General features: G+C 57.0%; 7 protein-coding genes across 7 annotated transcripts; 5 read left to right on the forward strand and 2 right to left on the reverse strand.

The window, feature by feature from the left end:
- Positions 1-757: 757 nt before the first annotated feature.
- Positions 758-1422, forward strand: SCHCODRAFT_02512851 (ribosome recycling factor; the record flags this gene model as incomplete). Its single annotated transcript, XM_003029015.1, has 4 exons — positions 758-949; positions 1000-1097; positions 1152-1290; positions 1342-1422. The coding sequence occupies 4 exons, from the start codon at positions 758-760 to the stop codon at positions 1420-1422; spliced, it is 510 nt and encodes a 169-aa protein (XP_003029061.1).
- A 165-nt stretch (positions 1423-1587) lies between these two features.
- Positions 1588-4015, reverse strand: SCHCODRAFT_02680311 (glycoside hydrolase family 16 protein; the record flags this gene model as incomplete). Its single annotated transcript, XM_003028700.2, has 14 exons — positions 3598-4015; positions 3444-3450; positions 3262-3389; positions 3136-3208; positions 3071-3079; positions 2963-3017; positions 2813-2904; positions 2581-2710; positions 2524-2529; positions 2449-2464; positions 2251-2399; positions 2120-2192; positions 1801-2019; positions 1588-1707 (listed from the first exon to the last, which is right to left on the reverse strand). The coding sequence occupies exons 1-14, from the start codon at positions 3715-3717 to the stop codon at positions 1588-1590; spliced, it is 1197 nt and encodes a 398-aa protein (XP_003028746.1). The 5' UTR covers positions 3718-4015.
- Positions 4016-4999: 984 nt separating this feature from the next.
- SCHCODRAFT_02636349 (GroES-like protein) lies at positions 5000-6609 on the forward strand. Its single transcript, XM_003029014.2, has 5 exons — positions 5000-5316; positions 5370-5436; positions 5489-5802; positions 5853-6112; positions 6163-6609. The coding sequence occupies exons 1-5, from the start codon at positions 5073-5075 to the stop codon at positions 6340-6342; spliced, it is 1065 nt and encodes a 354-aa protein (XP_003029060.1). The 5' UTR covers positions 5000-5072; the 3' UTR covers positions 6343-6609.
- A 714-nt stretch (positions 6610-7323) lies between these two features.
- On the forward strand, positions 7324-11648 carry SCHCODRAFT_02601887 (uncharacterized protein; the record flags this gene model as incomplete). The annotated part of the gene is made up of 27 exons (XM_003029013.1): positions 7324-7339; positions 7403-7743; positions 7791-7842; positions 7895-8000; positions 8050-8240; positions 8293-8336; positions 8360-8475; positions 8524-8593; positions 8646-8837; positions 8889-8934; positions 8983-9019; positions 9079-9085; positions 9137-9225; positions 9394-9413; positions 9712-9774; positions 9825-10162; positions 10216-10267; positions 10318-10423; positions 10471-10643; positions 10699-10742; positions 10792-10877; positions 10919-10991; positions 11040-11231; positions 11289-11334; positions 11388-11424; positions 11488-11494; positions 11547-11648. 27 exons carry the CDS (start codon positions 7324-7326, stop codon positions 11646-11648), a joined length of 2646 nt encoding a protein of 881 aa, XP_003029059.1.
- A 209-nt stretch (positions 11649-11857) lies between these two features.
- Positions 11858-15101, reverse strand: SCHCODRAFT_02680314 (ras GEF). The gene is made up of 7 exons (XM_003028699.2): positions 14583-15101; positions 13163-14533; positions 13018-13110; positions 12811-12970; positions 12630-12761; positions 12414-12573; positions 11858-12364 (listed from the first exon to the last, which is right to left on the reverse strand). The coding sequence occupies exons 1-7, from the start codon at positions 15018-15020 to the stop codon at positions 12199-12201; spliced, it is 2520 nt and encodes an 839-aa protein (XP_003028745.1). The 5' UTR covers positions 15021-15101; the 3' UTR covers positions 11858-12198.
- Positions 15102-18878: 3777 nt separating this feature from the next.
- On the forward strand, positions 18879-20626 carry SCHCODRAFT_02636358 (uncharacterized protein). Its single transcript, XM_003029012.2, has 3 exons — positions 18879-19158; positions 19209-19513; positions 19566-20626. Exons 1-3 carry the CDS (start codon positions 19006-19008, stop codon positions 20443-20445), a joined length of 1338 nt encoding a protein of 445 aa, XP_003029058.1. The 5' UTR covers positions 18879-19005; the 3' UTR covers positions 20446-20626.
- Positions 20627-23432: 2806 nt separating this feature from the next.
- On the forward strand, positions 23433-26063 carry SCHCODRAFT_02636362 (G-alpha-domain-containing protein). The gene is made up of 14 exons (XM_050345912.1): positions 23433-23729; positions 23849-23869; positions 23918-23943; positions 23996-24567; positions 24622-24674; positions 24739-24771; positions 24823-24911; positions 24965-24968; positions 25042-25145; positions 25200-25380; positions 25437-25454; positions 25511-25575; positions 25626-25659; positions 25715-26063. The coding sequence occupies exons 1-14, from the start codon at positions 23510-23512 to the stop codon at positions 25765-25767; spliced, it is 1473 nt and encodes a 490-aa protein (XP_050198427.1). The 5' UTR covers positions 23433-23509; the 3' UTR covers positions 25768-26063.
- Positions 26064-26147: the final 84 nt, after the last annotated feature.

Here is a 26147-nt window from a genome sequence, read left to right on the forward strand (position 1 = left end):
CCAGGAGGCGCGCGACGAGTAGGCGGGGACGGGACGAACGGTGCAGACGATAGCGTCCGAAAAGGGAAGACCTCGCTGGTTGGGGTGACTCATCTCGCTACTTGAACGATAGCGGGGCAAAATCTGATGCCCAAAAGCGCTCCGAGGCGACCTTTCCAGGTCAGAAAGCTATCCGCGACAAGCCCCTTGTAGGCAAATGTGATGTGTCTACACGTGAGTCTTAGCAGACTGCCGGTGGATCGTCTGAAAAGCAGGAAGTAATGATGAGGCGCTAGCAGCGCCGTATGTTCCATTTTCGTATATAATCTTCTTCCATATTCTGCCAAGTTACGAGCCAAGACGAGAAAAGCAGTCTTGAGCATTGAGCTTGTGAAGGTCAAGAACAAGTTCATTGTTGAACAGTGTTTACGCCGACGACGGATCAATTATTCGCGATCACCTTTCCGCTCCGAGCACCGTCCGACGTCCGTCGCCGTCGCTCATTTCCAGCATGTCTTCCCTCCTCCGCCTCACTGCCCGGCGCGTCGCGTCCCCTCGCCTCCTCAGCGCGCGAGCAGGTCTCGCCGTTGCACCCCGGACCGTTCGCTACGCTTCGAAAAAGGCCAGCAAGAAGAACGCCAAGGATGACCTGCTCCTCGACGAAGAGCCCGTCAAGAAGGCGAAGGGCCCGAAATCCACCGCCAGCTTCGTGCCGCACTCGAAGCAGAAGTTCGCGGACGAGGCCGCGCAGCAGGAGTACGACAAGGCGGAGGAAAAGATGAAGGCCGCGGTCGAGTGGTTCCGCAAAGACTGCGCGAGCGCGGAGGCGCGCGCGAGTGGGCGCGTGACGCCGCAGCTGCTCTCCCCCGTGCGCGTGAAGATCGAGGGCGGGGAGTACCGGCTGGAAGAGGTGGCGACGGTGGGCGTGCGCGAGGGCTCGACGCTGCTGGTGACTCTGTTCGACGAATCCGTGAGTGGTTCAGTTTGGCGACGCGAAGCGCGCTCATGTGACTTTAGTAGACCATGAAAGCCGTCGAGAGCGCCCTTTATGAGTCGAAATTGCCCAATATTGTGCCTCAGCGGCAGGACGTGCGCACAATCAAGATCCCCATACCGAAGTGCGTGTCTTCATTCTGAATACACGTTCTGCACTGACAGACCAACCTCGGTAGACCCACAGTTGAAGCGCGCCAGCGTCTACACACCGAAGCCCAGCGCAAGGCCGAAGACACGCGAGTACAACTGCGCAAGCAGATGCAGACCAGTGTCAAGAAGGGCAAGTTCGAAAAGCACTCAGTCGAGCTGGAAGAGGTGCGTGTCATGTGGGTACTTCCTGTAGTACCAACTAATTGACGAATACAGTACCAAAAACTTCTGGACCGCAGTATCGAGGAGGTCGACAAGACCTTAGCACAGATGAAGAAGGTCGCGGGAGGGAAATAGCGTATCCTTACCCCGCCTCGCCCTCGCTTGCACCTACGCGAAGACCCTCGTACCCTGCCAGTACACCCCTACTCCGCGACCATTTACGACCGATATATTCCGGTCTACTATCGTTCGTTGCAAGTCCGTCCAGCGTCAATCGTATCCAAACCGCATAAGTAAAGTCTACAATACCACGTCCTGCATGGAGTCGTCTACTGTCGTAGCCATGTCATAAAAAGCAAAATAAGTCGTCGAAAACGTCAGGTGCGCCCCTGTGGCCGTTCGAACGGAGTTCATCTCCAACTGCAGACCCCCTCAAAGCAGAAACCCACTGAGTGCCACAATCGCCCCCACAGCTAATAGGATATTCCCCATCCCCACCCTCACATCGCTCACCGCCGCGCCCGGGTAGTACCACGGCGTCGGGATGAGCGCCGTGCCCACCGTCGACGTGCTACTATGTAAGGCCGACGTGCCGGTGATGGTGGGTATGGTCCCCTGGTAGTTGGCGGTGGGCGTGGGCGCGACGCCGCCGGTGGTGTAGGCGCGGATGTTCTTGATCTCGAAGTAGGCGTCGTTGTAGTTGGCGCCAGAGCCGATGACGTTGTCGTTGTACTGGGCGGGGGTGAGTGAGGTGGTCGAGGGAAAAGGGGTAATGGGAAGAGTTGGGAATGTTGGGAGCGATAGGTGTTGGACGATGGAGGGAACTACTCACGCAAAGCCCAGTCGTACCACCAGAGCAGGTCTCCGCGTAGGTCTCCGGCAAACCAGCCCAATTACCGCAGAGGCTAACATCATAGACGTCAAGGTTTCGCTCGATACTCAATAAATGGAAAAGGGACAAACGTTATATCGATAACCAGGTTCTGGGGCGTAAAGTACTCGGTTATGTTGCAGGTCGTCGAAGGGAAGGCTGCCGAGGGCGGGCCCCAGTCCGAGAGGTCGACGCCGGACGTCGAAGTCGACTGCGTGATGGACGCTGGCACGTTCGGGCGCTGCGGGTGCTCAGCACGTCGAGCATGATTATCGATGTGTGCTACTTACGCTCCAAAACCATATACTATGATGCCACCAGAAGTCAGCGTTCATCTCGTCGTTGGTGTGAATGGAAGAACGTACTAAATTCTATGAGAATGATCAGCACATATTTTACGATTATTGCTGCGCCACACTCACCCAGAAACGTCGAACTGCGTCGCCCAGACGCCACCGCCGGCCTCTGCGAAGCCTGTGTAGGCGCTGTTCTCGTAGTTCTCGGTGACGGTGCAGCCAGCAGCTTGCGAGCAGTCCTCCACGACGGTCGTGCCTGTCGGTAAAGGTGTCAGTACAGCTCTGAGACACGCCACGCATCCGACTCTCGTGCACGGCGTGAACGATGTATGGAACTTCTGCGCCGCTTGGTACATACCTACTTGGTTGTCCGGCGTGTCCTTCATACAACCCTCGGTCGTGTGCAAGGCGTACTGGTTGATGGGCATGCGGTTGATGGTTTCAAAGATGCTGTAGGACGAATTAAGCTGGGAGCGTCTTGAAGAGGCGCGCCACATATGTTACTTACTCGATCTCGCCATTGTCGGGCCAGGTGGGACCCTTCGTCCATATGGCGCCCCATACTGCGAAGCGGGTCAGAGTCCGTGTAAGGTTGCACAAGAAGCTCGGCGCTTACCAGAGCAACCTGTTTTGAGGGACAGGTCAATGTTACCCAAAGTGAAGTCCCAAGGCAATTCTCACCATAAGGAACATGCACCACGTCTGTGATCCACAAGCTTCCAACGGCGTAGGTGTCCTGGCTTGTAATCCGTACCTTCGGACTTGCCTCAGTTCCACGCCACCTACTTTCCGCGAACTCGCACTCACCGAGTTCCGCTTGTAGTTCCAGGCGACGTCGTGCTCGTTGTCAACCTTCAACACTGCGTTCCCGGCGTTGTTGATGTACGTGAGGCCCTGCGAGAACGCATCGTTCCTGTTGAGCCACCACACATCGCCTATAAGGTGGTTAGCGCCCTACGTCATCGCCACAAACGAAGGTGGCCACGAACCGAGCGTCTGCATACACATTCAGCGGAGCAAGGCGGGGAGAGCGGACATGAGCGCAGAATGAGGTCGAGAGAACGCAGGAACGGAATGCAAGCGTCGCGGGAAGCGCTTCGTTAGCTGCTGAGCTTGTAATGACCGAGTCATCGGACCCCTCACCAGGTTGTCCCAGTAGCCGTAGAAGTCCCACCGATCGAAGAAGGAAGAGCCTGAGTAGTCCCGCACGAGATCGTAGGCGCGGACGGACGTAAGCAGAGCGAGCACGCCGAGAACGAACATGACGGGAGTCGCTAAGGCGCGAGCTGTGGGACTGTCCCCTCGTGTGGCGGCGTGCGTGAGAAGAATAGAAAGAGGTAGAATAGAAGGGCAAGGTGCGCCTGCGAACTGCTCAGGCGCGCGCTCTACTTTTGAACCTCCGGAGGCGCCTTCACTGCACGGAACACAGCATGCCGAGTTGTGAGGGCGACACGAGTGGTAATTTCGCGAAACTTGCAACGGGAACGTGTACGCCGACGTCCATACTGGAGAGCCTGTGACGCAACCGCGTAATGCCCGCGCCGGCGCGCCTCGTGTTGCGTTCAAAAGCGCCTCGAGGCAGCTGGCATTGTTGAACTTTGCACGTGCTGCTCACTTCGTGGCGGTCTTTCGCACGCCTCAAAATGGACCTACAGTGACTCACACCAAACTTCCGGCTCGTCGCGCTCCGAAGTTGAGCTTGTTTCTGGCACTCACACCCTAGGGCGGGACCGTGTCCTCTCCATGTACGGCTACGACTGTGGCATATATCTGTACCCAATATGCCCCGCTGGTTTTCTAGAAGGCTTGAAACGCCGATGTAGCCCGCAATTGCACAACGTGAACTCATGCGCTGGTTGGTGCAAGTCCCTCTCCTCCTCTACTCAGCCTCCCCGTTATCATGGTACATCTCGGACAAGTGCCGACGACCGTATCATATTCCAATTGCGTAGGCAACTACTCCTAAGCGCGCTCTGCTTTCCGAACGGTATGGACTACCCCAGAGCTCCCCAGCGAGCGCTAGTCCGTCGGGACTCGAATGGACAGCGGGAGCGCACAGAATGCTTGGGACTTACGGCTAACCTGGACAGCATCTACCAGCTGACCTCGACTCCTTCGCCTTCAACAACGCCTCCTTATCGATTTGGTCCAGGTCGGGGGCCCGTCAGGGGGCGGGTGATGCAAGTTCTAGACCCCAATTTACTCCCATCCCAGGTGCGTGCGAGACTGTACTGGACAAACCTGATCTCGACGCCAGACCGGCCCTCCGTCAGCCTATGGAGAGTGCCAGCGTGACCCTCGGCGGGCTGCCGCTGGCTTCGGCAGGCCGCGATCCACCCCTCGCGCTGCTGCGTATGCCCCCTCGCGCTCTGTCTTGGTCAATGTCATCACGTCCAGAGCGATCTGTATCGCGATTCAAGCCTGATTCGCGCGCCACCATTTGCGACGGCCTGGAGCCGCACGCGGCTGCCTGACCCTGTTGACAAGATCGCGCATGCGAGCGCGCGGATAAAAAGGCAGATAGACGGCGGAAGAGAAGTTCCCCATCGCCTCTCAGCGAATTCAGCACACCTCCTATACACCACAGCTTCCTCTCCTCTACTTCCTCGAACGCAAAGATGTCGCCCCAGGTCCCCGAAACGATGAAGGCCGCGGTCGTTCCCCAGAGCGGCGCCGCCATCGAGATCAAGGATGTGCGCATCAAGCGTCCCGAGGAGCTCGCGCCGGGCGAGTGCTTGCTCAAGATGGTCTGCACGGGTGTCTGCCACACCGACTTGCACGCCGCTCTCGGCGACTGGCCCGTCCCGCCCAAGACCCCGCTCATCGGTGGTCACGAAGGTGTTGGTACCATCGTCGCGATCGGTGCGTCTACCCCGCATTTCCCCAACTTCCCATTCACTGATCTCGGATCGCAGGCGCGAACACTTCCAACTCGCCCGTGAAGGTTGGCGATCGTGTTGGTGTCAAGTGGCTCGCCAACTCGTGCGTCGATCCCATACACCGAATTCGCATTCAGACTGATAATCCCGCGTAGTTGCCTCAACTGCGAGCAGTGCCGCAACGGCCGCGAGCAGAACTGCTACAACGCCCAGCTCTCTGGCTACACCGTCGACGGCACCTTCTCCGAATATGTCGTGTCCTTCGTCAACCACGTCACCCCCATCCCCGAGGGCTTCGACAGCTATGCTGCCGCCTCCATCCTTTGCGCTGGTGTCACCGTTTACCGCGCCATCAAGTACTCGCAGACGAACCTCGGCGACTGGATCGTGCTCCCCGGTGCCGGTGGAGGGCTCGGTCACTTGGCTATCCAGTACGCGAGAGTCCGCGGTCTCCGCCCCATTGCTATCGGTCAGTCTTCTTCATACCTCGTTCCCAACGATCTTTTGACATTCGCATAGACACTGGTGATGAGAAGCGCAAGCTTTGCTTGGATCTTGGCGCAGAGGCGTTCATCGACTTCAGGGAGTCGAAGGACATTGTCGCCGATGTTAAGGCCATCACTGGCGGCCTCGGCGCTCACTCTGCGGTCGTGACCACGGCATCGCCCTCTGGTTACACGCAGGCCGTCGACTACCTCCGCCCCGGAGGCACGCTCATGGCTGTCGGTCTCCCGGGCAAGGCCGGTCTCGAGGCCTCTATCTTCTTCACCGTCTTCAAGGTACGCATTTGCATTGGTGTGTCCTGAGCTACATCTGACCTTCTGCGCAGAGCATCAGCATCTTGGGCTCGTACGTCGGCAACCGCCAGGACGCCTACGAGGCCGTCGAGATCGCCGCCCGCGGGCAGGTCGAGTGCAAGTACGTCCTCAAGGACCTGCCGGCACTCACCAGCGTCTACGAGGGCATGCAGCAGGGCGCCGTCGCTGGCCGCATTGTCCTGAAGTTCTAAGTAAAATATCTGCGGAGGTTAATGTGTGGATTGTGGAAAGAAAATGGACTCCATTGTAGAATACGGGGTTGTTGTATATTATCATGAATGTACTGTTACCGTGGCCGCTGGAAATATCCATGCCCTTCCAAGTCTGGCGTCGATATCTGCGTGCGGTCTTCTGAAAGCCTCGTGTTGGCGGTAAGCGCCCGGCGCTTATTTTCGGACTTCGGCCCGTGGAGCGCGCATCAGGCCGAATTAGAATCAACATAATTGTCCTTACTTCACCCCACCACGAGCGAGCTGTGGGCATCGCCTGACATACAAGAAAGTTTTCGTCGAACCCAATCACCTGCTGGCACATGCACAGCGGGACGCTCGAACACCTGTGCGTAAGTACTCGGTGCGACAAGGTCAACCCAAGGCGCGAGCACCAATCATCCCTCTGGACGTGGTAGTAGCGAGGCAAGTCACTTCATCTATCTCAGCATCTATCACTGCCAAATGTCAAAAGCTTACCAGATTCACACAGACCGTCGTAACCTTGTAATTCCCGATGGGTATCTCCGTTCGGGGCTTTTGATGAATTCGTTGCGAGCGCTCTTCGTAGGCGCCCGGTATATTCACTCAGCGCTCGAGCTATCTACTAGGATCCCATTCATATAGCATGCGGTACAGGTGTCAGACTGCGAGGAGATGAATGGACGAAGCTATGTTCCAGCGCTGCAGATCACTGTCGGGGCTGCGACCAGCCCTTACATGCGCCACGCCCTTGGTCCCTCCTCGTCCGTTGGAGGCAACGACGGGAACGCGATGGTCATTATGAGTGGGTGAGGGCTCAGAAGCTGATGGACCTATACAGTACATCTTGATATCGGGAGTCGCCATAGAGCGCCCGATGAGTGTACAAGGTTCCGCAGGCCTCGACGATATATTATGGGTGATGTCTCCGGGCTCTGCACATCTTCGACCGGAGTTCTCCCTCACCGAGCCGTCACCGCCATGAGCTATCCCCATGGTGAGTCTCGTCTTCGTTTCTTAAAAGGCCATCCACGGACTTGTCACCCACTGCTATTCTCAGACGAGTATCCCGTCGAGCTGCGCCCACTTCCCGACCAGCAGCCATCCGCCGCGACCGTACCACTTATGAAGGATATGGCAGAATCGTCGACATCGCCGCGTCGGCTGTCTAACCAGCCGGGACCTCTCTCCAACCAATACACGTCGAGGCTGGTCAAATATGTGCCCGAGAGTCGACGCGCGCGCCGACTGGTCTATATCCTCTTGGGCATCGCCGTCATACTCTTCTGGATCGGCATGATTCTGGCATTCGCCCGTTTCGAATCGAAGTCGGAGAGGACCAACCTTGAGGGAGACGCGCAGAAGTATCGTGGACGAGGCAATTCCTCAGAAGATGAGATTGTGGGTACGCTATGCGGTTGTAGGGTTTCTCGCTCACTTTTTCGCAGTGGCTTCTGCAGGGCGCGCTGCGCAAGCTCAACAGCGAGGATCGGACGCTGAGTACGCATAATACACTTCTCAGAAGCTACATCATCCTCACGGTTTCCCACAGCCGTGCAATGGTCCGCGGCACAGTACTTCGCCAATAACAACAGCCAAATCCCTTTGATTCTTTCGCAGGATGATTATCCCGCCGGAGTGAACATGTATCGCGACATGTGAGCCACCCACCACCATCTTCTACCTACCGTCCTGACACTCGTGCAGACAGGCTGTCATCGACGAGACACTCACTAATGACTCTGTCTACAACCCCAACGGATACATATTCTACCAACTGGACAATGCGACTGCTTATCCCATCGGCAACGTCGGCTTGCGCGAATGGGACTCTTTTGACACGGACATTGACTTGACGGACGTCGAGGGAGCAAGCGTTTGGAGGCAGCCAATGCGGGGTAGGATATCCTCACATAAGCAGTTGGTCGTGGTGACTGATGCTCCTACTAGGGTACCCCTTTGATCAGTGGACGGGCAGCATCGTCATAGCATCCGTAGGTGCACGCTTCCGCTACAGTGCTCGTTGCTGAAGTACTTGTATCAGAACAACGTGTGGTACTCTATCGCAGAGTTTAACGACACCCAACACTATGCACTCTCCTTCGACGGCATTTCCCTCGATGATAGTTTGCTGTAGGTCAGAACAAATTGCCGAGTCTGTCCGTACTCAAAGTTCATCAGGAATTGGAGGATCCACGCGACGTCCGATTGCACCTGCAGAAACGACGACAACTACGAGCATTGTGACCTGGTCCGTTACCGTCTCCGTTGCTACCTTGCCGGCATGCTAAGCACGCTCGCAGCACATCGACTTCAGTGTCCGTCGGCCAACGATCGTCAAGTTCACTGTCATCGCAGTGGTCATCGTCAACTGGCTGTCTACGCTGGTGATCTTCTTCCTTACGGGGGAGACTCTGCTACTCCGTCGGATGCGCATCGTGAACAGCACAGATATTTTGAGCGTCCTGTTCGCCGCGCTCTTCGCTCTTCCTGGAGTGAGTCGTGCCGTCTGCCATGACGCTCGCTGCTTAGCTGACGACTTGAAGGTACGCTCGCTGCTGCCGGATGCACCGCCGTTCGGATGCACAATCGGTGGGTACCCTCTCCCTTGAGCTGGTATGGTCTCTCACGGTGCTCCAGATCTCGTAGGCATTCTACCCAACGTGATCATCATCTCGTGAGTTGTCACAGACTATCTTGCTCGCTCGCGACTGACTCGGGCTCATTCCTGTACAGGCTCTGCGTGAGTATTCATACCTCTATCTCGCCAGGAGCACGGTCTAACATCCTGCAGACATTCTGCTGGGCATGCATGAAGATGAACGGCCAGTTCAACGGTGAAAATGACACCAAGGTCCAAGAGACGCCTTCCGAGCGCGACGCGTAAGACCTGGTCGGGGCAATCGATAAATCACCTCATCCATGGCGTTCAATTGTGTGCACACATCTCTCCTCCGATGCTGTATCTCTGCATATGTACTAGATTATGTAGTGATTTAAGGGGCTCGTAGGTATACTATCATATGACTAATGTTCTTTTCTGTCTTGTAGTGTCCTCAAACTTAGCGAAGGTGTGGCAGTGATAAGGCACAGCGGGGTCTATTGTTTCGAATCGGGCAGGTCTTTCGCAGGGTTCTGATCAGGGCGGCATTTACTTCCGCGCCGTGCTGGCTTAAACTTGTCCACGACCGCCAGGAAGCGCTGCAGGGGGTACTCCCTTCCTTTGCTTAGCCTCTTATGTGATCCCGGGGTAAAAAGACTGGACGCAGTAGACGTACTCAAGCGACCTTGGTAACATGCCCTCACGAATTTGAATGGCCCTCCGTGAAACAAATCTGTGACAGTGATCTCTCCCCTTTACGAGCGTAGCGCCCAGCGCCCATGCGCCCTGGGCGCTATCCTCCTTGACCACCGCGACGATGGGGCCGGCTTGTGAGTCTTTGCCATACCTTGCATACCTTTTGCTGACCGCGCCCGTGCAGACAGCGATCCCTTTGACATCGAGCTGAAGGGCCGCTACGATGATACGAAGTCCGTCGCTGAGGTACCTCTCATGGGCGAGAGCAAGCAGAGCCCACGCCCTACTCGTCCCCCGATCACGGTCGTCCCCAGGCGCATGTCGCGCGACTGGTTTTCCTACATGTACAGGCGCCGGCGCTTGTGGCCGCGGATACTCTACGTCTTCATTGGCGTTAGTATCATGCTTATGTGGATCGGCCTGATCCTTGGCTTCGCCCACAGCCAGCTCAAGGCGGAAGAGAAGAATTCCAAGGGCGACTCGAAGAAGTACGAGGGGAAAGTGGCGAAGGGGGATGAAGTGGTGAGTCGTGTTCATCCTCGAACTTACTGAGTACAAACATTGGCATCCAATAGTGGTTCTTGCAGGGTGCACTGCGCGCTTTAGACACCGACAAGAGGACATTGAGTCAGCTGAACTGCACGACATAATACCGCACCTTACTCACCGCTTGTCAGCCGTGCAGTGGTCCGGCTTCGTCTATAACGACACCACTGATTCGATGGACCCTCTGCTGGTTTCCCCCGATGACTATCCCGCAGGGTTGAATATGTATCGCGATATGTACGTCCTTCGTCATATCCACTCAACGTCGTGCTTACTCCGCGCAGTCAGGCATATGTAGATTCTGATCTGACCAACGACACTGGGTACTACTACTTCATGCTGGACAACGCGACCGCAAACCCCATCGGTAACATCGGTTGGCGTGAATCGGATTCATTCGACACGGACATCGACCTTGTTGCTAGCGCACAGAGCGTTTGGACGCAGCCGATGAGAGGTTAGAAGCTCTAGCCAGTTCCCAACTTGTGGCTTATGTGCTTTCATACTCGTAGGATACCCCTACGATCAGTGGACTGGGAGCTTGATATTGGCCTCTGTGAGTCCGCAGGTGGTCTTCAGATCCTTGGCTGACATGCGTTTACGAGAATAATATCGGATCCTCGATGGAAGACAACCGCACTGACGCTTATGCGTTCTCCTTCGACGGGGTCTATCTGGTAGACAGCCTCCTGTCAGTTTACCTTCGATCCCGACACACATACGCTCATGTAGCACTAGTAATTGGAAGATCACCGCGGCCTCTCATACGACGTGTCGAGACCTCGATAGCGCTTATTGCGAGCTAGTATGTCGCCATCTACCAGCGAAGACCCATCGCTGAGCGCGTTTCTAGCATGTCGATTTCCGCGTCCGTCGCCCGGGGCTAGTCAAGTTCACGGTCATCGCCGTTCTAGTCGTCAACTGGCTGTCGACGATCGTCATCTTCCTCCTCACCGGCGAGGCGCTGCTCCTTCGCCGCCTACACATCGTGGAGGGTACAGACATGCTGGGTGTCCTGTTTGCTGCGCTGTTTGCCCTCCCGGGAGTGAGTATACTCTGGGTACCACCGCTGCGCGCTTGCTGATAGATTTATCCACTTTAGGTGCGATCGTTGCTACCGGGAGCCCCACCATTCGGCAGCACGATCGGTGCGTACGAATCGCTCTGCTGGCTCATGCTCGCGCTCATACATGACCTCTAGATCTTGTTGGCATCCTGCCCAACGTCATCATCATCTCGTGCGTCTCAATCTATCACTCTGTTTACGACTTACGAGGCTAACACCACTCGCGTTCTCGTAGACTTTGTGTGAGTCTCGATCTGCTATCATAGCGTGTTTCTCGCTGACCTGAGCGCCTAGACATCGTGTTGGGCCGTTGCGAAATTGAGCTGGAAGATATACGATCTATACGACGAGCATGTCCGCCGGAAGGAGCGGGAACTATCTATGAGCGATGCATGAGCTTGGTTGCTCGTGCGCGCTCATCGAAGCTGTACACTATTTATCTATCTATCGACGTACCGGCGGCGTCTGGACGTTCTGCATACTACCTTTGTAACTGCCACATCGACCCGTGATGACTACGACCTATATATATATATGGATCTTACCGGAATGGGAGCGAGAGCTGTCTTGCGAGTGGGTCTGCAGCCCGCGAGGATGGATAGACGAGGACATCAAGCACAAGGCCGAGCACAATGTATAAATACAAGGGGAGAGCATAAGTATAATACATGGAGGGGAATCGCGCAGGTGCAAGCGGGTAATCGACGGAGCTCGTATGGTACAAGTACAATGTAAAGGGAAAGAGTGTGAGTATGTGTCGTAGGGCATCTGTCAGTAATCAGAGAAGGAGTGGCGGTCGCGGGAAGAGCTACTGATACACAGCATGATCCGGAAGGAGTGAGTGATGCATCGTAGGGTATACATGTGAAGGTTGCGAGAGCAATAAGTACAAAGGTGTGGGAGTGGGTGAACAGGGTGGCGCATGATTTGAAGAACGTGCTTCGGACTAGACGTCGATCAAGGTCGCGTCGAGTTTCAGTCCGTCGCCGTCGTTGAGTGACACGATAGTCATCTTGTCTTTGAGGCAGTAATCGAAACCTTCGCCTGGCATGAGCGCGATGAGAGGGCCATTACGTCGCTCCAAGTGATAGACCTTGGGCTCATCAATCAGGCTGCACACATCATCAGTAAGCTTCAGTGTTATACTGATCATGGACTCACTGCTTGTGCTTGTCCTTGTCGAAGAGATCGTCGAGGTGGGAGAGCATCTTGTCCTGCGCAGCATTTGAGGCGCGCTCCAGGAGCTCGAGCTCTACGAAGGACCGAACGTTGCCGTCCTGCGCGGCCTCGAATTGGAAGGGCACACGGTGTTTCTCCACGCCTGGCAACTGATATCAGCATTCTGTCAGTCACAGACACCTGCGAGAAAACACTCACGCTCAACAAACTTGTACAAATTCTCCGCGAACTGCAAGTTAAGCAAGTTGACGTCGCGCGTCTGTTCGCTGGCGCGTGTCAGCTGGTTTTCGGGAAGCACCCTGAGGCGTTCGACCAGCGTGAGGAGAAAACCTGAGGACCGGTCAATTATCATGTACATTGAGATGGAAGGTTCACTGACCTGCATCAGGAACGGCGGGGGCGCCCGCGGCGTCGGAGGCAGCCACAAACTTGTTGGGAACGCGGGTGCCATCGATCAGGACCACGTCTCCCAGGCCCATGGGCGCCTCTTCGAATCCTTTCATCACCTGGAATTTCATCTTCGACTCCCATTTGACGAGCTAACTTGATGTCAGCGATGAAAGTCGCAAGGAAGACTTTCACTCACCAAGGTGGAAGCGCGCATGTTGCGAATATGCGAGATCTGCAGGGCGTTCAGGATGGAGACCATGCTGCAGAAATCGCCAACGGATAAACATCCCTAGAAGGATCGTCAATACACACCGGAAAGATCGAATGAGGAGTTCACGTACGTCGGCTACGTCGATCCACCAGCCGATGCGCGTCGCTCGGTCCATGGGGGTCTTCTCGGAAGCGATAGTCTCGACGACCCAGATATGCAGGCGGTTCGCGTAAGACAAGAAGTCCAAGAGAGCCTGACCGATGTCCTTGTTCTTGCGGAAGACGTAGACGAACCAGTTGACACCGTCGATTTCGCAGTAAAGTTCGTTGGCTCTCCGGGCCAAACAGTGTGCGACCTCGCGAGCGGACAGGCGAGCGGCGCAAAGGACGTCCATGGTCAACTTACCCTTACGTGGTGCGACATATCCGGAGGCAGGTATCGTTCTGACACCCTGAGGGTCCACCAAAGGCGCCTGAGGCTTGTCGAATCGTCGTACGCGCTCGATGGCTTCGCAGATCTCCTTGCGCGCGGAGGTACTGACATCCCCGGCCGTGGAAATGTGGTCGTTGTAGAGCTGAATGATGTCGCCGAGCGCGGCAAGATCATTTTCCCATCTCCAGAACGACTGCAACCAGAGGACGATGAAGTCCACGAGGCGCGTGCGCTCTGCAATGCGTTTGGCAGGCGCCACGTCCGGCGAGTTCCACCGCATGGCAATGGCCGAAAGCAGCGTCTCCGACGTGCAAAAAAGGCGGAAGCTGCGCAGGATATGACGACAAAGCTGCTTGTCCCCGCTGGCGGCGAGCGCAGCCATGCCACCGACCGATGCGGCGATTGGCTTCGGGTGGTCGGAGTCCTTGCTGTCGTAGATGATCTCGACGGCCATGTCGTGGAGAACGGCGTCGAGAGGACCTATGGCGCAGACGCCTGGTACCAAGCACCCTTCGATGGCCGACGAGCCAGAGCCGACCTCGACGAAGTGGTGGCGATCGGCGAGTTTCTGGCGGTGCGCCATGGCCGTCGCTCGGCTGGCGGGAGGGCGCAGCTGCGAGGATTCGCTGGACGTGCGAGTCCGCGTCGCCTTCCCTATCAGTTTCTTGGGCGCGGAGTTCGCGCGCGTCAAGGGGATGTGGCAGGTGGGGAAGAGGCCCAGCAGCGAGTTGGAGCGCGTGCGCTTGGGCGTGGATGGTGAAGGAGGGGCAGTGGAGGCACGCTGAAGAGTCGGCCGGTCCGATGGAGTCACGCACGAGTTGTGACGAACTTGCCTGAGCGGTTCCAGGTGGGCCGGTATGTCCTTGAACGAGATACTACCATACGCGAGGGTTGCCAGAATGACCCACACACCTGAGCGTGTCACTTGAGCTTCGTGGGTCGGTATGATGATGCGGATGATGAGGTGGCCAATCTCATTGGCGTCCTCGGCGGCATCCCGGAAACGGTTGACCAACTCCTCGCTTGAGGTTGTGAGCCCGCTGCTGACATTTCTCAGCTGATAATATGGCTGTTGGAACTTCAGTACAGCCCAACCACACAATCATAAAGAAACGTACAAAGCGGAAAGCCTTCTTCATATAATCCAATCTGATATTTTCCACAGGAGGTACATTGCCGTCGACGACCTTCAGGAATTTTTTCATCTTCAGTCGGAGCGTGGGTATATGGCCGTCGATGAACCTGTGCTTGATCCCCTCCTTGTCTTCAATCCCAATATGTGCTGCACTGAGACACTCGACCGGGAACAAGGCCTCCTCGAGGGCAGATTCGCGGCGTTTGATAGGGTCGGTCTCTTCGAGGGTAGAGATCGGTGATTCCTCGTGCGTTGCTGCGGGCTGGTGGGAAGGGGAAACATGGTCGCAGGATGGAGAGGATGGAAATGGCGTCGGCGCATCCGGCGTGGGCAAGGTGGACTTGTCGAGGGGCTTCAGGTCTTCCATCGCCCTCTTGCGCCGGAGCGGTTGCGACGTGTCGCGATTAGGTGGCGCGGCCATAGTTTGAGTAGCGGGTGTTGTGCATGCACAACGAAGAAAGCGGTCGGCGCGCGAGAGCGGTTGGGTTGCGTGTGGCGCGTCGAGATTAGAAAAGGTGAGGTGAACGCGAATGGTAATTTGCCGGGGTTATATATATGGCGGTGTCTTGAACGCCGACAACATAAACCGTCAGAAGCGACAACATGTTCAGAGGACAAAGCGCGTGACGCGATGCATGTTTGTGTCGGGACTGCCTGCTGAGCGCGTCACATAAGAGCTGTACGTCGGCAGAGCGCGAGATTGGCCGATTCACTCACTGTTCCTCGTTGCGGTAGCCTCCTTCACATACATAGGTTCAGTCCGTGCAGTACGACTCGAAGATGGCTGCATAGGGCGCAGGCGCCCTCGCGGCCGTGACCGTGCTTGAATGTTGTGTGTACGCGTTTGTCGCGCAGCTGTCATAGCCTCAAATCATGCAAAAACCGGCGATAACTAAGGCTCTGAGTATTTGACCGGAGCATTGGATCGCACCCTTTGTCGGTGGCATCCGGCGCAGTCTCGTCGTCTGTCCTGCGTTGGGATTCAATCTCGACAAACTTGCATCATTTTGTTTGGGCGGGGCGGTCTTTCGCAGTGGCGACGACCAGGATCGGGCCAAGGGTCTATCGACCGTGCTTCATTCCAATTGATTCCGTTTGGCTGGCCTGAAGTCGGATAAGTTCTTGTTTTCGAATTTTCTGTTGACTCACTACTGTGCGTTCGATGCGCCGCAAACGCTGCTGAACACCGTCTGACAAGGCAGCGCCCGAAGTCTCCCCATTTCCGAATGCGTCGTTCCCTGTCCCATCTCGACGTGGCACTCACGTCGTCAATATTGTATAGAAATACGCAGAGATCCATCATTGGAGCGGTGCCTCCTGTCAAGCTTCGAAGGAGGTGAGCTTTCAAATAAGACGAGCCTCATTTCATCGCCTCGTCCAAATCGTGTGAATCACACAGAATCTGCAACTTAGATACGCATCGCAGCAGAGGGCCATAGCAATGCTTTGTTGTCAAGCACTGTGGCCTGTACAACGACGAAGAAGAGGAGGAGGACAAGCAGGCGCCAGTGCGCCACGACCGTGTGCACGTGCATCCATAAAGGGAAATTTCGGGCCGAATATCGGCCAGAGAGTCCCAGGTCGGCATTGGCCGAGCAATGTTGGAACTTGACCCTCGCAGTCGCCCATTATCGGATTCGTGACATCTGGAAGGGCATTGAGGCAACAATAAGTGGAACCCCCTCCACTTGGAGGTCAAATATTTTCTAGAAGGACTGAGGACGATTCTATCTTGTCGTACTCCCCTCCCAACCGACCACCGAGGGTTTTAGGTGATGTTGCGTTCGAGCTGAACCTTGCACTCGTGTGTGTATTTTTTGCGACGTCTTCGCGCTCTGAGCAAGTAATCTGGGTGTCCCATCCTCGCCACGGAGTACAACTGAGGATCTCAAGCGCCATGCGCGTCTCACGTGACGGTTTCACTAGCTGCAGCCTGCGCCACCCGTGCTGGGATTTGCGTTCCAACGCTCGCCGTGCGCCACAACTAGGCTGCAGACCGAGCTGTGTGCTCCTCGCATTCTAGTTATCTGTTGGCCTCCGTCCCGCCCTATACCGCTCCTCTCCTCGACACGCGCGCCACCACTCTCTGCTCGCGACCCGTTCAGCCCGTCGTCGCCTACATGATATATTATTATTATGGAGCCTTGTAGGAATTTTGTGGCGCGCTAGTTCTCGTCAGATTCCCGTGAAAGTGTGGCCCGAGCGGCGAACGAGTCATTATCTCGCTATGACACAGGCGGCGATCTCGCTACATAACAGGCTATATGTTCGCCAGCCGCCACATACCTCGCCAAGCCCGCCATGTATCAAGTGAAAGGGACTAAACATGTCATCGTCGAAACTAACAAAACAAGCATGCCGATTGCAGCGACATGGATGTGAGCCGCCGGCTCCGAGAGTGCCTATGTTCGCTAATCCGTTAGAGCATCAGCCACAAGGACCATAGACCTTCGGCCCGCGAGCGCAGATTCGCGGGAGGTCCACCCGCGATGCGAATATCTGGCGCGTAAATCAAGGTCGTGTATTCAGAACTTATTATAGCAAGTCAGTTATGACTCACCGCGCGACGTCGTTGCGGTGGTCGTGGCGTCGCTTTCACGGGGCGCAACAATGGATGTTCGGGGCGCGACAATGCAGCCGACGACGGGCGCTTGGAACGCCGGCGGCGTAATGGCGCGGCTCGAGGGGCCGGCGACGCGGCGGCGCAGCTCGAGGGGCCGGCGACAAACGCTTGAGACGCCGGCCACGGGCGCAGGCGAGGAGATCCTCCGTTGTCGGCGTTCAGAAACGCGCCGTGCCGAGCGCGTTGTAGCGAAACACGAGCTATGTTGTTCGCGCAGGGCTACGCAGGAGGTTGTCGGGCAGGGCTTCGTTGGTGGCCCAACAGCGTCTCGGAGGGGTGGTCGGGCTGCGTCGGAGGGTTGGTCGGGCATGGCGTCGGGGAGGGTGTACGGGCGGAGCTTTTCAGTGAAGCAGAGCAACGGAAAGGCAGTCAAGTAGCGTTGTCGGAGGAGATTGTCAGGCAGACTCGGACGGGGTCTTCCATTCTCGCAAGCAACGCATCGGGTGTTTGCGAGCAGGGCTACTGGACGTCAGTGCTTCCATTGCCCGAGCCCGGGTTGTGCGCTGAGCTCGGGTCCTGCAGGATTGGCATCAGGCATCCGTTCGGTGGTTGGGGGTTCGTGCGGTGCAGATTCATCGCAACATAGACTGGCGGGCCCACCGGAATAGCAATTAGCGGGTACCACTGCAATACAGACAGGAAAGTTCATCAGAATACAGGACATCGGGCTCGCGTAGCTATCGTCTCCGGGACGTCATCAGTGTTGGCTGCGCGAGTCTCCGGGAGAACCTGCCTTGAAACAAAAGGAGCGGGAAACTCTCCGAGAAGGAGCAGACAGCCTGCCGTGAAGGAGCAGACAGCCTGCCGTGAAGGACCTGGTATCTGCCGTCTGGGACCGATGAGCTTGCTGTGAAGGACTGGTGAACCTGCCGTCAAAAGCCGGCAGAACACGCTCTCGGAGGGATGAAACGTGCGGCCCGGCCCTCTCGGGTGGCCAAACGTGCACTGACGCGGAAGAAGCGGGCGCTCGGTCGGCTACCACAGTAGAGAATTCAATACAATGCAGGGTAGGCTGTGGCGCACGCCCACAGAATAGGCGGTCGCGGATCCGCCCAAGGCGGACTGCGTATCCGCACGTGCCTGGGAATCAAGCGATGTCGCTGGGAGGCAAGCGGTGTCGCGCAGACATTGCTGTGTCGGGGACGAGCGCGATGGAGAAAGTTCGTATCCTCCGCCGAGGTGCACGCGGCTGGGGTAAGTAGCACGCATGCTCGAAGATAATCAGGCGGATGAGAGATCTTTGTTAGGGGGACGTAAGGCAGGTAACCATTGTGAAGAGCGCGTCGTGCTTCAAGCTGGTGTAAGGTGACCGAGCAAGCATCCTGCAAGCTACGATCTGATACCCTTGCTGGCTTGAGACAGCAGAGAAGCAGGGAGGAGAAGAAGAAGGCCTGTCAGCGATTGTGGCATACTGATGGCAGGCCTTCGAGCTCGGAGGAAGCAGCTGCTTGTGGTGCCAGCAGAGCCCCGGACAATCGCAGTAAGGGCTCAGTCCAGTGCGCGCACAGTTCTCGTCTGTCGGACCATCAGCCCAGAATCCCGTTCTCGAACATGACGGAGCAGAGGAAACAGCAGATCTAGCGGACCAAAAAGGGAAGGAATTGCCTCCGCCCCGCTGCTTATCATCAATTGATGCCATCAGTGGGCCCGCATCTATTTTAGTCTTTTCCTCCGCCCTTCGTGGACGATGAGTTCGGAGCGGATTCGTTTATATACCCAGCTGCCTCAATTCCCCTCACCACCAACGCCCTCAACCCACATTCCCCACTAACAGCACACTGCAATGGCCGCTGCCTCCACCGGAGCCTGCATCTGGCACGACCTTCCCCCCGAGCTCAGGCTCTCGATCATCGACGCGCTCGACGATGACGACGCGCGGGCGCTGTCCTTCACGGACAAGGATACCTATTCTCTCTGTATACCCTCGATCTTTAAGGTGCATAGCCCCTTCTCTCCGCATAGACGGATCATTGACACCGGCTACAGGTCGTCAAGCTTGATACCCAGTTCGCCCTCGACCAATTCCTCCTCAGCGTTCCCTCCGAGCGCATGCAGCACATACGCACGCTGGACGTTGCCCCCATCCACGATCAGGACGCATTTACGATACCCCTCTCCGGCCCCTACACCGATGCTGTCGGCAAACTCTTGCGGCAGTGCCCCCGAGTGGAAACGCTTACCCTTAGGGCGGCAGGCTGTCTGTCCAAGGACATCATTCCCTGCTTCGCCGCACTCGACGCCTTGAAGCACCTGACGCTTAACAATGTCCGGAACTATACACGCGCGCCTCTGTATGTCCCTCTCCCTCTAGCCCGTCCGATCGGAGGCTGACGCCCAGTCCAGAAGCGAGCGTGTCGTCGTGTCCATCGCCGCGACCGCCCCGCACCTGCAGTACCTCGCGCTAGACACTGTCACCCGATCGCGCCAGCACGCGCCCGAGCTGGTCGGGGCGTGGCCCTACGTGCCCGTCGTAACCGGAGATCACGACGTGCCGCCCCACCCCGCGCTCGGCGAGGACCTCTTCCTGCCGAACCTGCTCCGCCTCCCCGGGCTGCGCCGCCTCACCGTGCGCGACACGCACCTGGGCGACCCGCGCTGGGCGACGACGCCGCCCGCGTGCCGGCTCGAGATGCTCGACCTCTCCGCGCCGCCGGACTGCGCGCCCTCGAACCGCGACGTGGAGCGCATCATGGCGGCCGTGGGCCCCACCGTCGCGGAGTTCTCGCTCACGACGGCGGTGTGCGAGCCGCGGTTTGCGGAGAAGGACACGCCGCTGCGGCGGTTGCGCCGCCTGCACATCGCGCCGACGTTCCCCGTCGAGAGCGTCGTGGACACCGTCGCGGGGCTCGCGGGCTCGCCGATCGAGGATCTCTCGCTGCGGTGCCACGAGGATGATGTGGTGGACGTGTGCGAGGCGCTGCAAGATTTCCTCAGTATGCGCGCGGAGCGCGGCAGCGGGTTTTACGATAGCCTCCAGCGCATCGACGTAAGCGTCGCGCCTAGTGAGGACGACGCAGCTGCAGCGGCGGACGAGGACGAGGTGCGGGAGCGCATCGAAGCCACGGAGAAGCTTCAGGCGTTCTGCCGCCAGCTCAGGCTCGACGCGATGGTCGCGAAGATCGATGTCAAGGAGCGCAAGGACAGGCGAGGGAGGGCACGCTCGGCGACGACGTTCTCCATTGTCGACCCCTCGGCATACGCGAAGCGCCGTATGTCGGTCTGAGCTCGTCGGGGGACCTCGTCCTCTACGGTTGGCGAACCTCACTCAACGATTGGCCTGCATTGTTCGCATATCCTTATTCGCGCTCTTGTCCGCCCCTCAAAGACCGAACTATACAGATTCACTGTCACGATCGGGACTTTGCAGATAGGTATCACAGCCTATCTCCTCACTATGCGTACAACCCTGATAATCTACCATCTTACTCCGTATAATGCATATTGCGATCGGGCTTGAGGCCATGTTGTATCTCCATCGAACTTGGCGCCACATCACTGTTGGGTCCAGCGATCGGCAGCAATAACTTCCAGTCCCCGATGTCGATGGACTCGGACCCGCGAAAATCAACCTTCACGTGATCCAATAGGTCACGTTCTCAACTTCGCACGCCCCTGTTCGACTTCGGACATCCGCGAAGGGCGGTACGAGGGTATCCAAAACACGAGAAGCCTCTCTTCACACAGCTCTCAGCTATGGAGACACAGCAAGATCTGAGTGTGCCCACTGCTATCAAGGATCAACCGCGTCCTGCCGATAGGCTATGGCATCCTGAGCTTTCCCTTATGGTGCAGGGATTTCTCCCCCAAGATGCTGGCTGTGCCATCGCGGTGCTGCAATCAACATCACCGGAGGTTGGTGCAGATCTGCTGCACTCAAGGAGCGAGCCCCATCGACGCCTAGTAATGATGATGATCAGAGGCTAGTAGGCGATGTAGATGCGCATGCAATAAGCTGCCGTTGATGTTCGTGCCATACATGACGCAGTACGAGTATATTTGAGGCGATCTAAGGAGCAGTGGCTGCGATAGTGGTGGAGATCGGGCAGAGAACAGAGAATATACGGACTCTGGCGACGAGGGCGGAGAAAGCCAGTGATGAATAGGCTGAATTATACGAGAAGGGCGGGGAAAAGCGACGCATGCGGGGTCCTGCGGTAGTTGAACTATCGCTGGGAGCGGTCACTTTACCGTAGAGAGCGGAGAGCAGGGGATGGCAGTTGACGGGCAGTGACGAGAAGCTGGTCAAAGGCCCTGAGCAACTGACTAGAACTCCTGAGAAGGCGTCTGAAGGCCTGGGAGACTGACGTGAAGGCTTGAGAAGGAAGAACCCCACTACCCCCACAGCGTACCTATCTTACCCAACCTAGGAACGTTGGCTGGCTTCTCTGGAGACCGAGGTCGGGGGGTCAATGAAAGATTGGGTCGCCAAAGCTCCACTGTGGACGGATGGTGTGCGGGGAATATGGCAGAGCTTTCGGGACGTCGAGGACGAGCTGTGCTCTGTGTGGCCTGCGCCGCCGAGTCGGGCAACCCCAGGTCACAATGGGAGGTCTATGGTGGCGACCACATGCCCGTGGGTGTAGACTTTGCCTGTGCGTGCCGACATGGCATCAGAACAAAGAAGATCGAGAAGACGGAGAAGGTGCGCTGGTTGTGCGTAGCAGGCAGGTAAGCTATACACGGGTGCATTGGATTCGACCAAGAAGGCGCATGAGTGAGCTATGCGCGTAGCAAGTGCATAGACTACTCAGACATAGAAGGCGCGCAGGTCACTCGACATCAGCAGGCTGTGCGAGGTGGCAGATGGCGGCTGTCGCGCAGCGCCGGACGAGCGTCAGAGGATCAGACGCCCCGCCGCAGAGGCCGGAGGTGACTTTGTAGACCGTGTAGACCTAGGGTGATGCACGTAGACCAAGACATGATTCCGTAGACCAAAGGTGATTTCCGTCGACGAGAAGTACAGAGTGCGTAGACCAGAGGCATGGAGCGCGTAACCGAGAGGCGATAGGCGATTTGCTGTTGGGAGAAGGGTAAGCCATTGTATTCTAGTAAGCTCCCTTGAGTTGTACAAGACTCACAATCCGTTCCGTGCCATCGGAGGATGATAGTGGTTTTCGAGGCGGTTGTAACCTATCGTGAGCTACTATCCCGTAGGCTGTGAAAAGCCAAAGAATAGGCTGTGGGGAAATACAGCGACTGTATTGGGCACGCAGGTTGCCGTGGCATGGGCCGCTGTAGGCGCGCTCCGGATGATGCGGTGATCCAGGGAGCGCTGTCGAGGTGAGTAAATACAGAGACACCTGATGTCTGACGAAGCACGCCTCGGCGAGACCAGCCTTGTAGGCGAAGAAGCGCGGGAGGCTGGGAAGAGCAAGAGAAGGGCAGGCGGTGATTAGTTTCAGGGGGACAGCGACCGGACCTTCGTGGAAGACTGAGGGGTGGGCCTCGAAGATTGGGAGGAGACGGGGACGGTTGAGGGGACACGAGGAAGAGATGGAAGATGGACCGCCCTTGGACCGATGGAAGGATATCCGGATCGTTCGTGATGAACAGGCTTCGTGATTAGGTATTCGCCGGAATTTGGGTGCGGTGGCATGCAGCCCAGATGTAGCCAGAAGTACAGAAGGATATAGTCACGCTCTAAATGGCTACCTGGGCCTTCTCTCGTACGATGACCGGAGTTTATATCGTTCAGATGGCGGGCTGAACGTCAGGACCCGAGGTTCGGCAAAGCGGTGAGTATCGCTGACTCGGCGGGTATTAAGTAAAGCCCGCGAAAGTATGCATGCCACGTCGGAAGAGTCGCTCCGTCTGCGGTCGCAGTCAGGTATCAAAAGCTTCACCGGGGTCAAGCAGACCGTGGTGGTGGTCAAACGCAAGAAGCGACTCGGTCGGATTCGAACATTTGTTCCGTTGTTGGCGTGCCGAGCGTCAAAATTGCCTTTTTGGGCATTCCCTTTCGCCGTCATGACGGGCGGCAATGTTCAGTCTCTTGGATCGTCTTATTCACGGCGGCCGCTGCCTGTCGTCTTCCCTGAATTCCTGTCAAATATTCACCCTCAACCTTCACGCAAATTCGGGACTAGAAGGTACAGGATTACATTGGCTGCGGAGGATGCATGTGCGCAATCTGGGAAGTCTTGATTCGCCGTGCCAGCATCAAATGATCTCGCATGCCGTGAGTACAAGGGCCATGCCAATTAGAAAAGCACGCCCCATTGAAACGCACTCGTCTTCGCCCTCCATCTGCTGTGCCTAGAGGGAGCTAGTACGCGTCCTGAACAGCCATGCCAACTCGCACGACGCACAGAGCGGCCTCCATTGAGGACGCTGACCCGCTCGCACTGGCGATTGCGCCGCCACCGGACGAGACCCCGGAGGAGAGGGCAGCACGCATACGCGAGGAGCAGCATTCGAAGGCGATATCGGACTCGATAGACCAAGAACTGGAGGCGCAAAGACAAGAGGCCAAGAGAGGGATCAAGCCTATCAAGATACTTCTGTTAGGTGTGTCGCGTTCCGAAGTGTTCAGCCCGAGCTAACGCATATGCGGTGTAGGGCAGAGTGAATCTGGTATGGACGATCGCATGTTTTAACGGGGGTCAAGTGAGCTCATGATCGTGCAGGCAAATCCACGACTCTCAAAAGTGTGTCGCTGGAGTAATTGTGTGGTGCTGATTGCTGAAGAGTGCTAGACTTTCAGCTGCTCTATGAACCCAAGGTGCGCCTACTATGGCCTCCATCTACGCTTATTCTCACCAGTGACTCTCCAGGCATTCTCCAAAGAGCGCGCAGGGTGGCGCGGGGTCATCTTCCTCAATATATGTCGCTCAATCCATGTCATCCTGGACGCCATGGCCTACGTGCAAGCCCATACGCGCGCCACATCCCCCAACCGCGCAACTTCCCCTCCCAATAGCCCCCTCACCCCGCCTATGACACCCACCGTGTACCCCGAACTCGACCCCGAACTCTTGCGACTCAAGACCCGCCTGCAGCCCGTACTCGGGGTTGAAGAGCTGCTGATCCGGCGCCTGACGGAGGACTCGGGGGAGACGGAGGCGACACAGCTCGACACAATCAATCGCTCGCGCTCGGTGCTGAAGGAGGTCGCCGTGAATGCGAGTCTGCAGTGGAAAGGCGCGTTCGCGAAGCACCACCAGCGCCAGGAGCGGGGCGACCAGGAGAGCATCGACAGCTCGGCGGCGGTCGACTGGGAGGACCCGAACGACCCCGGTATCGTCCTCAACGAGTGCGCGGAGGACATCAAGCGGCTGTGGCGGCACCCGACGATACAGGAGATGCTCAGCAAGCAGAACCTACGCTTGGAGGAGATGGCCGGGTTGTGAGTGCGACTTCTAGCGCGCATCTATCAGGCGTGTTGCTGATAGGCGAGCAGCTTCCTTGACGCGTTGGACGAGGTGACATCGCCACGGTATTTACCATCCGATGGTGGGTTCGGCGTGATTCCTTGCCGGCCTATCGCCGAAGAGATAGTCGCTGACGGGGCTGATAGAGCACATACTACGCGCACGGCTCAAAACGTTAGGTAAGGGATGAGTCCCTCTGAGCAGGCGACCGTCCGCTGACTGTCTCGCAGGTGTAACCGAGCATCGCTTCAAGCTCAACGGCGGGACGGGCATAGGCTCGGACTGGCGAATATTTGACGTCGGAGGCCACCGATCCTTAGTACGTTCCCTCTCATAAACTCAGAATGAGGTTGTCCTGACTCCTGGCTCCAGCGCAGTGAGTGGACCTTCTGCCGGATATCGTCGTGCCGACCCGGCTTCCTCGCAGTGCTGACGTTCTCCCTTCGCAGATGCGTGGGCACCATACTTCGACGACATGAACGCCATCCTCTTCCTTGCGCCAATATCCGCCTTTGACCAAGTTCTGAGCGAAGCACCGAAGGTCAATCGACTGGTGAGCGTCGACGTCTTTGTTTCGCCATTGCAGACGTACTCAGACAGGCCACAGGAGGACTCCGTGCACCTCTGGCAGACGATCGTCTCCAACCGACTGCTCCAGAACACCACCATCATCCTCTTCCTCAATAAAATCGACCTCATGCAGCAGAAGCTCGCGTCGGGCATACGACTGCGGGACTACGTCGTGTCGTACGGCGATAGGCCGAATAACTACGAGACGGCGTCTGCATGTGCGTGGACTGTCTATACTAGGTGATCGACGCTCACATGTCCTCTCCGCTCGCAGATCTGAAGAAGAAGTTCGGTGAGTACGATGTGCTATTCCCGTCAGTCGGGCTGATGTTGACGGGGATGCGATAGCCGCTATCATGCGCGAGCAGTCGCCGGTGCCGCGGACGTTCTACTGTCATCTGACGAATGTGACGGTACGTCTCCACGCGTCCAGTTCAACGATTGTTGGTTCATCTCCGCCCAGGACATGAAAGCTACGAAGTATATACTGGGGAGTAGTGAGTGCTTGCGGAGTTCATGGCCGCGAGATGGATAGCTGACGACGCACTCCAGTCCGAGATAGCATCATGCAGACGCAGCTTCGGGATGCGCAGCTCATGGCGTAGCCCGAGGGGCTTGTTCGTGAACTGAAGGACCGGTGGGGTAGGTACAATGGAAGGGGATTCATGCCTTTGGGAGGTGGTTGTCCTCGCGAACGCAGGTCCTCCCCGCTATCGGAATTTGGATACCCAGCGCGCACGGTTATGTGGTTATTTAAGTAGGTATTCATCTGGACTGTCATCTTTCATGTCGAGCTCTGTACTGCTTCATCTCTGTACTCTATGTTTGTGTCATTTTGCTTGGCGGTCGGATGTCGAGTCGCTATTCTGGAGGGTGCAATTAGACACGTATAGGGATCCTTCTTCAGGCCTGAGGATGAGGAAGCTCAGAATGTTCATGAGGTGACCAGAACGCTCATCGAGCGCTCGCGTCGGCGCCTACCAAC

The sequence above is a fragment of the Schizophyllum commune genome (genome assembly GCF_000143185.2).
Source record: "Schizophyllum commune H4-8 unplaced genomic scaffold SCHCOscaffold_10, whole genome shotgun sequence".
NCBI classification, from domain to species: domain Eukaryota; kingdom Fungi; phylum Basidiomycota; class Agaricomycetes; order Agaricales; family Schizophyllaceae; genus Schizophyllum; species Schizophyllum commune.